Source organism: Danio aesculapii, chromosome 2 (genome assembly GCF_903798145.1).
Source record: "Danio aesculapii chromosome 2, fDanAes4.1, whole genome shotgun sequence".
Taxonomy (NCBI): domain Eukaryota; kingdom Metazoa; phylum Chordata; class Actinopteri; order Cypriniformes; family Danionidae; genus Danio; species Danio aesculapii.
In genome coordinates this window covers 8,162,023-8,175,206 of record NC_079436.1, presented here as the reverse complement: position 1 = coordinate 8,175,206, position 13,184 = coordinate 8,162,023, and the positions used below count along the sequence as shown (strand labels likewise).

The 13,184-nt window shown below is 34.3% G+C and overlaps 1 protein-coding gene across 1 annotated transcript in view; it reads right to left on the bottom strand.

Moving 5' to 3' along the window:
• Window positions 1-12,886, bottom strand: part of LOC130240480 (ephrin type-B receptor 3) — a 108,922-nt gene extending 96,036 nt beyond the window's left edge. The window contains exons 1-2 of the mRNA XM_056472017.1: window positions 12,530-12,886; window positions 3,625-3,689 (exon numbers count right to left, since the gene is read on the bottom strand). Of these exons, the coding sequence (XP_056327992.1) occupies window positions 3,625-3,689; window positions 12,530-12,593 (129 nt within the window). The 5' untranslated portion in view covers window positions 12,594-12,886. The remainder of the gene's footprint in view (window positions 1-3,624; window positions 3,690-12,529) is intronic.
• Window positions 12,887-13,184: the final 298 nt, after the last annotated feature.

Sequence of the window (13,184 nt, the reverse complement as noted above, 5' to 3'; positions counted from 1 at the left end):
CCAACCATCAGTTATTAACATCTACACCTTCCCCAAACCTAAACCCAACCATCAGTTATTAACGTCTACACCTAACCCAACCCTAAACCAAACCATCAGTTATTAACATCTACACCTTTCGCAAACCAAAACCCAACCATCATAGTTATTAACATCTACACCTAACCCAAACCTAAACCCAACCATCATAGTTATTAACATCTACACCTTCCCCAACCCTAAACCCAACCATCAGTTATTAACGTCTACACCTTCCCCAACCCTAAACCCAACCATCAGTTATTAACGTCTACACCTAACCCAACCCTAAACCCAACCATCAGTTATTAACGTCTACACCTAACCCAACCCTAAACCCAACCATCAGTTATTAACGTCTACACCTAACCCAACCCTAAACCCAACCATCAGTTATTAACGTCTACACCTAACCCAACCCTAAACCAAACCATCATAAACGTCTACACCTTTTGCAAACCAAAACCCAACCATCATAGTTAACATCTACACCTAACCCAACCCTAAACCCAACCATCAGTTATTAATGTCTACACCTTTCGCAAACCTAAACCTAACCATCAGTTATTGTCTACACCTAACCCAACCCTAAACCAAACCATCAGTTATTAACATCTACACCTTTCGCAAACCTAAACTCAACCATCATAGTTATTAACATCTACACCTAACCCAACCCTAAACCAAACCATCAGTTATCAACGTCTACCTCTTTCGCAAATCTAAACCCACCCATCATAGTTATTAGCATCTACTCCTTCCCCAAACCTAAACCCACCCATCAGTTATTAGCATCAGTAAATCTAAAAGGTACTAAAATGTATCAAATGTATAAATTGTACAAATTATTATGAATTAGGCAAAATCAAAAAATCAAAAGGATTAAAATTGGCATGAGATTGTGTTGCACTGCAAAAAAATGTGATTTGACAAAAAGCAATTACAACAACTGTTTTTAAGTTACTTTAACACACCTTCAGACTCTGTGTCCATTACAATGGACATCACATGTCAGCCCATGTTTTTTGTGTTTCCTGAGCATTTCATCTCATTTAAAGCCTGCAGTCTATGAGAGTGGACGATTGTCCTCCAATCAAACGGCTGTAAGGCTCGACATGCTGTAATTTGAAAAAAATCCCCTATACACTGAAAAGCAGCATGGCATCACTTCACTCCAGACACAGACATTTATTGATTTATTGATTTGTTTGCCAATATTTCAAAGATTGCATGTAAAAAAGAGGGATTGCATTTACTAATTAAAGTTTAAAATCTTTTGTAACATTGGATTTTTCAAATATGTCTGTCCATTAGGATGTACAATGGGTTCAAAATCAGTTACTGAAATTAAATCTCCAGTAACGCTTGAGTATATTAAAAAAACTATATCGATGTACTTATTCATTGCTGAAACTATTTAATATGCAGAGTATACAGATCTTGAAGCTCCTGAGCATATATTAGCAGATGGAAATAAAGATGTGGACTTTATGTGAAGTGATGAGGAAGAACAAAACATTAAAATTAAAGTAAAAATGTTACAATCTTAATGTTTGTGATTTTGAAAATAAATTTCAAGATTTTACCAACAATCATGCATGTTTCTTTTGTATTTTATGTTGGTATAATGTTCGGGAAGTACAACTGTTTTGACCCGATGTCCATTGAAGTGGACAAAAAAAAAAATACACTTAAAGAATGTTGAATTTTTTATAAACACAATCTTCAATGCATGATTAACTAAACACAATTAGTATTTGTTATTGTGGCAAAGTTTGTCATTTGTTGTGCCTAAATGGTTTAAATTCACTTGAAATCTGATTCTGACTGTTGTATAATGATTGTTTGTTCTGTAGACTATCGGGAAAAAAAATAGCTTACAGGGGCTATCATCAATAGCTTATCATTTTGACCTTAAAATGGTTCATAAAAAATTAAAAACTGCTTTTATTCTAACCCAAATAAAACAAATAAGACTTTCTCCTGAAGAAAAAATATTATCAGACATACTGTGAACATTTCATTGCTTATTAAACATCGTTTGGGAAATATTTAAGAAAATTAAAAAAAAATTAAAAGGGGGGCTAATAATTCTGACTTCAATTGTATATATATATATATATATATATATATATATATATATATATATATATATATATATATATATATATATATATATATATATATATATATATATATATATCTTCGTTGAATAAACTGTATATTTATATACAGTTGAAGTCAGAATTATTAGCCCCCCTGAATTATTAGCCCTGATTTATTATTATTTATTTTTCCCCCAATTTCTGTTTATTGAAGAGAAGATTTTTTTTCAACACATTTCAAAACATAGTAGTTTTAATAACTCATTTCTAATAATTGATTTATTTTATCTTTGCCATGATGACAGTATATAATATTTTATGTACTATCAAAAATATATAGCTTAAAGGGGCTCTGTTAAACATCATTTGGGAAATATTTTAAAAAGAAAAAAATAATAAATCTGACTTCAACTGTACTTGAACATATATATATATATATATATATATATATATATATATATATATATATATATATATATATATATATATATTTTTTTTTTTTTTTTTTTTTTTTTCCAATAAACCGAAATTGGGGAAAAATTATACAGGAGGGCTAATAATTCTGACTGCTAGTGTATATTGCAATATGAACATAATTTCACAGGACGACTTAAGTAACTCTGTTCGGAAAGAATTTAAAATTTTACATTGACTGGGATGATTTTGCTGGCAAGTGCAAAAAAAAATATATATATATATATATATATATATATATATATACTGTATATATATATACTTTTAATTATTGAGTTAACTCAGTAATGTTAAACTCCACCAAAAACCATGAAGCGCTGTTTATTCAATTTTATTCTATTGTTCTCATGCCTTCGTTTTTTTTTTTTTTGCACTTGCCAGCAAAATCATCCCAGTCAATGTAAAATTTTAAATTCTTTCCGAACAGAGTTACTTAAGTCGTCCTGTGAAATTATGTTCATATTGCAATATACACTTGCAGTCAGAATTATTAGCCCTCCTGTATAATTTTTCCCCAATTTCTGTTTATTGGAAAAAAAAATTAACACATTTCTTAACAGTTTTATTAACTAATTACACTAGTATTCTGCTCAAAGTGCCCTTTGTTTAGGTTTGTAAAGGTTTACTAGATTAATTAGGGAAGTTAGATTAATTAGGCAAGTCAGTGTATGGTTTGTTCTGTAGACATTTGAATGCAATATCGCTTAAGGGGGGTAATAATATTGACCTCAAATGGTTCTTAAAAAATTTATTCTTGCCGAAATGAAACAAACAAGTCGTTCTCCAAAGGAAAGCAATATTATAGGAGATACTGTGAATAATTCCTTGCTCTGTTAAGAACATTTGGGAAACATTAAAAAAAGAATTCACAGGAGGACGAATAATTCTGACTTTAACTTCATGTATATTGCAGAAAAAACAGAAAATCATTTTTTTTTTTTTCAATTTTCTGCATCCCTATAGTGTTTGTGTTGATTAAAATGTTCTTTTTATTAGGACAGAAACAAGAAAATGCCCCAAAACTCACCCCGCTTTCAGGATAGGTGGTCCACGCCAGCTCTGTAGTAGCCCATCTGCTGTCCATAAGAGTCTCTGCAAAACAAGCAATCAATGAGGCTCAGAAAACAGCGAAAACCTCCCTTCCAAAACACACAACAGAGCATCGTCGCGTTAAAAACCGTAATTTGCCCAGCGACATATCAAAGCACTTGACTCATTTGAATTCCCTGCATAGTCTGAGCAAGGCCTAATCACTGTTTTCAGTCTGCACACTAATAACACCATCCGCATTTATCTCGCCGTTCCAGCTCTGGCCTGTGGCTGATCTGAGAACAGATCCTGTTGCGTACCGCAGGGATGTTCGCGGGGCCAGTGACATTCTGCATCCCAGGCGCTTGCTGTTCTCTAAACACACTCCGATCAGTGGAGCAAAACTGCGTGAGCCGGCTTCCACAAATTAACCGCACATGCCAATGTTTTATTCACTTTGTAAGTCTGCCTTTTAACGAAGCCCAAGCTCTCGTTTCACATAAATGTGACACGCACACACACATCTGCGAGCAAATACATGGAATATTTAGAGCAGAACATCAACTTAGCTGATTAATGTGCGCATGATAACCGTACACATGGCGTTTATGAGGACTGTACACCTCGCTTTAACAGTGCTGTAAATCACAGAGAGGGAGTTCATTGTGTGATGAAATAGCTGCAAGGGTATCTCGGCGTGTGAAATATTCATCTAATTGGAGGGAAGTTCTTTTGATGCTTTGATCAATTCCTTATGACCGCATTGAGTCTTTCCTAGAGGCTCTTTGCATCTGTGTGTTTTGGCTGTATTGTGGAGCACGGCATCACGATGCTTCTTTTTTTCTTACACGAAGCAGCTCATTGCAGGCTGTTTCACACAAACGAGTGTACAGGATGTACTTTGAAACTTTGGTATTGTAGAGTCAGCAGATGTACAAAACGTCTCATTATATTTTCTGAAATCTCTTCCGAACTCCCCTAGAGTTTGAGGATGGGAAAGTACAAAGGAACACAAACAATCTTTGGAGGGAGTTTCTGATGTGTTTGTGAGGCGGAAAATAAGAACGCCACTGTTTTATTATAAAAATTACATTTGTGAAAGTGGATTTCTGTTGGACAAGCAATTGTAGCATATGGTATATTGAAGATTGATTATATTACATATATATATATATACACACATATATATATATATATATATATATATATATATATATATATATATATATATATATATATATATACATATATACATACATACATATATATATACATACACATACATATATACATACACATACATATATATATACATACACATACATATATATATACACATACATACATACATACACATACATATATATATATATATATATATATATATATATATATATATATATATATATATATATATATATATATATATATATATATATATATATATATATATACACACACACAGTTGAAGTCAGAATTGTTAGCCCTCCTGAATTATTAGCCCTCTATTTATTTTTTCCTAATTTCTGTTTAACGGAAATATTTCTAAACATAATAGTTTTAATAACTAATTTCTTATAACTGATTTCTTTTATCTTTGCCATAATGACAATAAATAATATTTGACTAGACATTTTTTTTATGATACTACACTGTAAAACCCCAAAAGTTAAGGTAACTCAAACCATTTGAGGAATCCGATTGCAACAGACCATTTAAATTCAAAAACTAATCCTAATGAGTACTGTGAACTTAATCTATTTGAGTAAACGAAGCAAGTTGTGCACAGTAAAATCCCATAAATGAAGAGAACTCAAACCAACTGAGTATTGTAAAACCTAATAAGTTAAGGCAACTCAAACCATTTGAGGAAACTGATTTCTACAAACCATTTGAGTTAAAAAAAAATAATCTATACGAGTACTGTGAACTTACTCCATTTAGTGATGTTTTATAAACAAATTTCGGGAGGAGCACGCGCAGAAGTTTCAGTATCAAATACGTCATTGACAATTAGTCTATTATCTAATCAGTTCTTGACCAAACCCCTATATATACCAAAGCTGTCTTACCTGCAGCATCTTACGATTTTAGCATCCCTCCACCACCCCGTCACCTCACCTCTTAAGCATTACAATCCCGGGGGGAGCGTTCTGGGGCCGGGATAGATACTTCGCTCGAATCCTTATTCCTCTCTGTTTCCTGATAAGAGGAATAACTCGAGTTTGGGTGTCTTCCTCGAGCTCAGAGCCCTCTCCCCGGACAGCACGCCAAATACGCTTTATTCTGAAACTATTGCAAGTGTGAATTCGTGAAAGTTGAAATAATGAAGTTTAATTAACTCATTACCTTCAAAACTGAGTTCAAAACTCTTTTCAAAAGAGTAGAACTAACTTTCAGTAAATTTTAACTTGGCTTAATTAGGTTAATTAGGCAAGTTAGGGTAATTAGGCAAGTCATTGTATAATGACGGTTTGTTTTGTAGACAATCGAAACAAAATATTGCTTAAGGGGCTAAAATATTGAACTTAAAATGGCTTTAAAAAGTTAAAGACAGCTTTTATTCCAGCGGAAATAGAACAAATAAGACTTTGTCTAGAATAAAAAAATATTATAGGAAATACTGTAAAAAATTCCTTGCTCTGTTAAACATAATTTGGGAAATATTGACTTCAGCTGTACTGTATATCATAATGTCAAATCTGCTAAGGCTTACATTATTAACTCCCTTGTTGTTCAATGATTTCCCTATTTAACCTTAGTTAACCTAATTAGTTAAGCTTCTAAACTGCACTTTAAGTAGATTACTATTATGTTGCACAATAATTTCATCATGGCAAAATGAATTCGTTAGATATCAAATATTAAAATCATTTCGTTTAAAAATGTGTCGAAAACTATCTTCTTTTAATTAAATAGAACTTTGAAAATGTATAAGGAAAAATTTAAATGTCAGAGGAGGGACCCACCAAGCTAGGCATGTGCCGGTACAAGTCTCTGATGGTTTGATAACCTTGTATAAAAATATCACGGTTTCACTGTATTGTGTTTACTGCTGTAAATTTTTTTTTCAAATGTCTTAGTAAAAAACAACAACTTTTTTCCTCATTTATCACAATATATTACATTATAGAAAACATTTATAATATTTAGGAACAGTAAACATGTCAGGCTACATAATTACAATAAATTGACTTCTACTATATTCATAAGCTTCAAAAACACAGATTTCCATACAACACTTAAAAAACACTTTAAAAACCCTCTACATTCACATGTAAAACAAAACATTTTTGCAGTTTTAATACCTTTTCCAAACCGCGGTAAACCTTGAACCCGGTTTTCATTCAATGCCTACACCAACCATGATAACTAAACTTGAACTATAGTTTTAATAATTATTTTAATTCCTATATACAGTAGAAAGGGTAAACACTACAACAATAATAACCAGTTTTGGGGAAAGTTACTTTAGAAAGTAATGCATTACAATATCGAGTTACTTCCCAAAAAAAGTAACTAGTTGCGTTACATTACTTTTGAGTCACTTTTCAGTTACTTTTTCTGACCTGGCTGAGGATTAATCTCTTTCAGAACTTGCAGGGTTTCTTCCTTTCTTTAATAGAGGATCTGTGCAATTAGCAACATGCTCTATATCCTTCATTTACCTTAAAAAACACATAAAAAAAATGAATGTAGGACAATGTTATCTTCAGAGAACTTTCTGAGAACAGAGTGAGGCATGCAGTATACAGATTAATGAAAGTTTAAAGCAATTTGATTGTTATTATTGTTTTTTGCCTTATTAAAAAGTAAAATCATTGTGCATTCAGATAATCTTTTTCTTGTCTTCCATGTACTCATGTAGAAATGTAAGAGAAATGTACTCATTACTTGTAATGCGTTACCCCCAACAATGGTAATGACAGATGATATCAAACACTTTGACTGGAAACCTTTTTTTTTCAACAAATGAGCAATACAAACATTGACAGGCAATCAGAATCCACCTGACTTTATATAGAGCTAAAACATATTATTTGTAATAAAATTGTAATAACAAAACCCATTAGCCCTACTTAGAACCACAGTGATGACACTGTTCACTATTCATTATAAACAAGGCTAGTGAATCAGAATCCACTTGACTTTAAAAAGCTTAATTATATGAAACAGCTGACCCAGGTTCATTAAAAATACATTACTGCCTACATTTCTGTAAAAAAACTGAAACTGTGCACTAAAACTGAACCGAACTGATAGCGTTAATGCATTTAATATTGAGATAAAACTGATCTCAAATTTTGCTGAAGCAACTATGTCCTTTTCCCTTGTTTTTACATGGCTTTTGAGTTAATTTGTTGATCCATGGGCTTATATGTCACAAGTACAATGCCATAACACATGTATGTATGTTATTATGCCAACAACTGCACAATTATTCAATAATCTGCCCTTATGATAATAAAATGTTTTTACAAATGCAATTGTAGTGTTGTTGTGTCTAAAATGTGTACACTGTAATTAGACTAAAATAGACTTAACACCCTGCAGTGCCATAGGGTTGTGCAATATGATAATATATATTCTTTCATTCATTTTCTTTTCAACTTAGTCACTTTATTAAGCTGGGGTCACCACAGCAGAATGAACCGCCAACTTATCCAGCATATGTTTTACACAGCAGATGCCCTTCCAAAGGCAACCCATCACTGGGAAACATCCATCCACACTCATACACTAAAGACAATTTAGCTTACCCAATTCACCTATAGTGCATGTCTTTGGACTTGTGGGGGAAACAGGGGCACCTGGAAGAAACCCACGCGAACATGGGGAGAACATGCAAACTCCACACAGAAATGCCAACTGGTTCAGCCGAGGCTCGAATCAGCGACCTTCTTGCTGTGAGGCGATCATGCTACCCACAGCTCCACTGCGTCGCCCTGACAATATATATTGTATAGATAAAATAAAAAGTCTGCTGTTTCATAATATTGTCTATTGTTTATAAACTTTTTTTTTAAATGCTGCATTATACACAACTGATTTGTGTTGGGACATTAAGAAATAAGGTAACATATTAGTTTTTACAAATTTTAAAACAATAAAAAACATAAAACAATGAAGTTGCCCGAAAAAACTCCTCAAGAACTGTGTTATTTCAGCTTATTTTAAATAAGTAGTTTGAACAAACAGCAAACGTTATTTTTTGAGTGTATTATGGTGTCGTAAAATGCATTGTTTGTTTATGGTACTACTTTTTCAGAAATTAAATAAGCATTTGTTCTGGCCGCTGAGCAGAGGTAGCTTTGAACGCAAATAATTTCACCTAAAATGTTATTCGTTCCTCTTGTTTATTTTGTAGATAACTGACAGACAAAATTTTATTGAAGTTAAGATTTTACCAAACAAAATTCATTCTAAAAACATTTTTCTACAGAAATATAAAATTATAAAAAGAATTACCACGCCCTTATGATAAACTGTGATAAATATTACATGCCATTACAGGGATGCAGACAGAAACTTCAATAACAGCACTGTGGGAAAGTTACATACTCAGTTTACATAGAGATATTTTATGCTGGGTCCACTCAAAAAATAACTTTTGCTTCTTGTTTAAACTACTTACTGAAAATTAGTTGAAACAACAAAATTTTTTTTGGTTTTGGGGACAACTTAATTATGTTATGCTGAATCCATTTAAATTTGTAAAAATTATTAAGTTAACTTAATCGATTTGTGTTGGGACAGCATAAAGAAATTGTGTGGAACCCAGCATTTTCCATGCCTGTAATCAATATGATGTATTTTATATTTCTATATTTTATATAACGTTTATTTTATTTGTCCTGAAGTTCTATAAAAAGTGAGAAACACGATCAAATATGAATGAGTCCATTTCTGAGTGATGAAATGTAAAATAAAATGTAAAACAAAAACAAAAAAGAAAGAGTGCCATGTATATAAATATGTATATGAATAAATTTGTGTCATATCGACCATCCCTACATTGCCATGTGAAGCAGAAAGCGACATAAGCATGATATGCTACTTCTTCGTATTAATTGCTAGTGTACAGTATGTGTCGATCCAATGCTATCTCACGGCAATTCGTAACTTTTTGACTTAGTAGCTAATTCATATGAATTTGTACGATCTCATTCGTACAATTTAGTACGATTTTCTCATTCCCAATGATGGTTGGGTTTAGGGGTGGATTTTGGTGCCACACCCTTTTTTAAAATTGAATATTTTCATACGACTGAACTCGTACAAATGGGGGATTTGCATAGCTAGTGTTTTTCAGCCAATGATGACCTTCCGGTTAGAGCTTTATATGACTATTTTCACTTTCATAATGTTCATCTGACAGCATCGACATTGTAATGTAATTCAAATATAATCAGTTAAATAGACTTAAGCATTTATTTGGTTTTTAAAGTGTAAAAAGAGACAAACGACCTTTTAAACGCAGGCAGCGTCATTAGCGACAGGCTAGCGCAGAAATTCCATTGAAAATACTAGGATAAAATTAATTTCCATATTTTAAAAACATGGTGCGGAAAATTATAATTTAATGCAGTGCTTCTTGTTTGGCCTGATACCCACTTTATATCATTTCTCAGCCAGGCAGTGAAGATTGCTGTTTTTAAAAGAAATCAGATCTTAAACGCTGTGATTTTGTATGGGATGACAACTAACCGGAAGCCCTGGGGCTGGCGGACTGAATTTAAAAAGTCTGTATGGCGTGTACATATACCCATTAGCCACTGAAGTGACAAAACGTAAAATAGTTACGTTTCCTCGTGAGATCAGGCTGGTCGTTCCATTGGAATTTTAAAGGCCTGGGTACTTAATTTAACACACAACTGCATCAGAGCAGCTTTCGAAGATGTGCAGAAGTGTGCAGATTGACATGTTTGACACATGCGCAGTCCCAGACCGTCTTAACAACATTCACCTAGCGCATGTGTTGTTGCGCAAGGACTGTCTGCATGGAAAAAAATACTAATTAACTACACACAGAGGGTGTGTGATGAAAGTTGCGTGAGGAGGACAATGCTCAGAGTATGCTTAAGGGCCATTCACACTGACAAGGTAGTGAAGTGGAACAAATAAAACACATTTGCTGCATTTTTAATGCTGTGTTTTGTGTGAGATGCTGCAAAAGAGATTAGACATAAAAGCAATGGTCAAGCACGTCCATCTGGCACATATAAGCAGAGCAGTTGAATGCAAAAAACATATGTGTGTTATTACGAAAGCGGAAACCTGTCACCCCTACTTAGGACACAGTAACTGGGCTAAAACACATAGCATTTGTTTTATATTTAGAGCGCGTAGTGCCTTGGGGAAGGTTGTGACAGATGGACTGAATTGACACAAGGGACCCTGGATGCAGCTCTACACTTTTTCCTCTTGTCGTGAGGTGCTCGGCACCACTTGACCTCCATTGGAAGTGTAACTAATGTAGTCTGTTAAGAAACCTGCTCGGAAACTAGGCCTGTGAGTCAAACACCTACTCTCGCTCTCTTTCTAGATACACACACACACTATCGATTGAGATCCTGACAGTGAAACTGATGAAGAATCGAGGTAGTCATGGCCAAGGTGAAGGAGTATCTGTCTCTACTGTAGTTAAGGGTTATTCTGATGCCAGCTATGTATGTGTATGTGCTAAAGATACCAAACAAAAACCTGCCTTCAGACTCAAATTTTGGTTTACAACAGCTTTGTTTTTGCCTAGCAGAAATTTGTTTAGAATACATTACAAGAGGGTAAGACGAACTGCTGTGTAGTTATTTAAGACTAACATATTCATAAGTGCTCTCTACAAATATGTAGTGGAAAGTCAACAAACCTCGAAGGTATCAATCGCCTTTTCCCCCCCAAAACCACACCTAGGCTCAATACTAGTCACGTTTTTACCTCACTGCTGTTTTCAAAACATCAACTGACTTTGATATAATGTCGAAAATGCATTGTTACTTTGACAATTGTCTCACCTTTGAACAGCTGCGATCATGAAAGCCAATTAGCATGTGTGGCAATTACAATCAAGTGATGCTGCTATCACTACTATCAGGGTGACTTGAAAGCCTTTAGGGTGAAATGTGTCACACCAGAGCAACAGGGGGCTTTCAGCAGTTCTGAACCATGTGTCACAAGCAGCACAAAGCACATCTGAAAAATCTAACAACTACATGGGATTTTTAATACGACGATGATTAAAGCGGAAAGATTGTTATGATAATCTCAGAGGGCTCTCGCAAGTAAATTAAAGATGGTGTGTTAAGAAGTGTTCCAACAATTGCAAAAGGAACCCATTAAAACTGTGATTTACAGTTTGTTATACCTTATAACAAAGGCACGGACATAGGCTACAGCATCGTCTGTATCAATATATAGACATGCCACAAAACAAACACCTCGCTACTTCGGGTACAGCATGGTTTTAAAACAATTCACTATAAGAGACCTTTAAATGAATCTAAATTAAACGAAATTTCGGATATATTAAAGCATGGTATTGTTGTGAACACTAAAATCAGACAGTCATCTAGTAAATGTTACACCTTAAATCAATGTTTTGTCTTTCTTTTTTATTTAAACGCCCAATATATTGTACATCTGCAGCTGTTTTAATATCCAGCCGAAGCGTATCAGCCTGAAAATAAAATGCAAAATCGCACCATTTAAGTTCTAGTCGAAGTTTTCCAACCCGAATAGTCCGCGCCGTCCGTAAATCACGAGCTTGTAAGTTCTGGTCTCTCTATATCTCTTTCTATAGATTGTTATTATATATTCTGAGCTTTCCGTGAATAAACTAGCAAAAGGGGTGACCAACAGCAGCTCGGAAACCGAGTAGCTCCGTAACAAAGAGCGTTTGCACTTACCCTCAACAGCGAGAATAACGGGGACCCAAAGGCTGTATAATAACAGCGAATAATCCATTGTCATGAAGCTTGAGGATGCAACATGAAGAAGCGTTTTGTCTATGTGTCACCGGGACAAAAAGTCTCGTTAAATCTCAACATTCATGAACTGGATGAACGAATTCACGCCTTGAGAGCGAGAAAAAACAGCCTGCGAAAAATGCACAGCTCCGTTTTTTACGGTTGTCTTCGCGTCTTTCATTCGGACTACGGAATCCACGGATGCTCTTCCTCTATCATGCTCTTCTACATGTGTGGCATCCTACTCCTCATCCTCCGTGTGAAAGAAGCTGTTGATTCTTTGCGACTACACGGAGGAGTGTCAGTTGCGAGGAATGATTGGGGGGCGAAAAGCTCTATTGGTCCCATGACAAAACCCAGCGGGATACCGCTGATAACTTACACACTGAGTAGGATACTCTGCTATGTTCTTTTATTTATGCATGTAATTTTTTTAAAGTGTTTAATGGACGTTCATCTTTTTATTGTATATGCCACTATGAATGTACAGCACAAGAATCCTCAGAAGCTGATTTGTGGGGAATTGGGAATGTATGGGTATTCTTTGATGCACAGCGCCGCTCGCTGTTTGTTTACTGCAGGAGTTGGTGTGTTG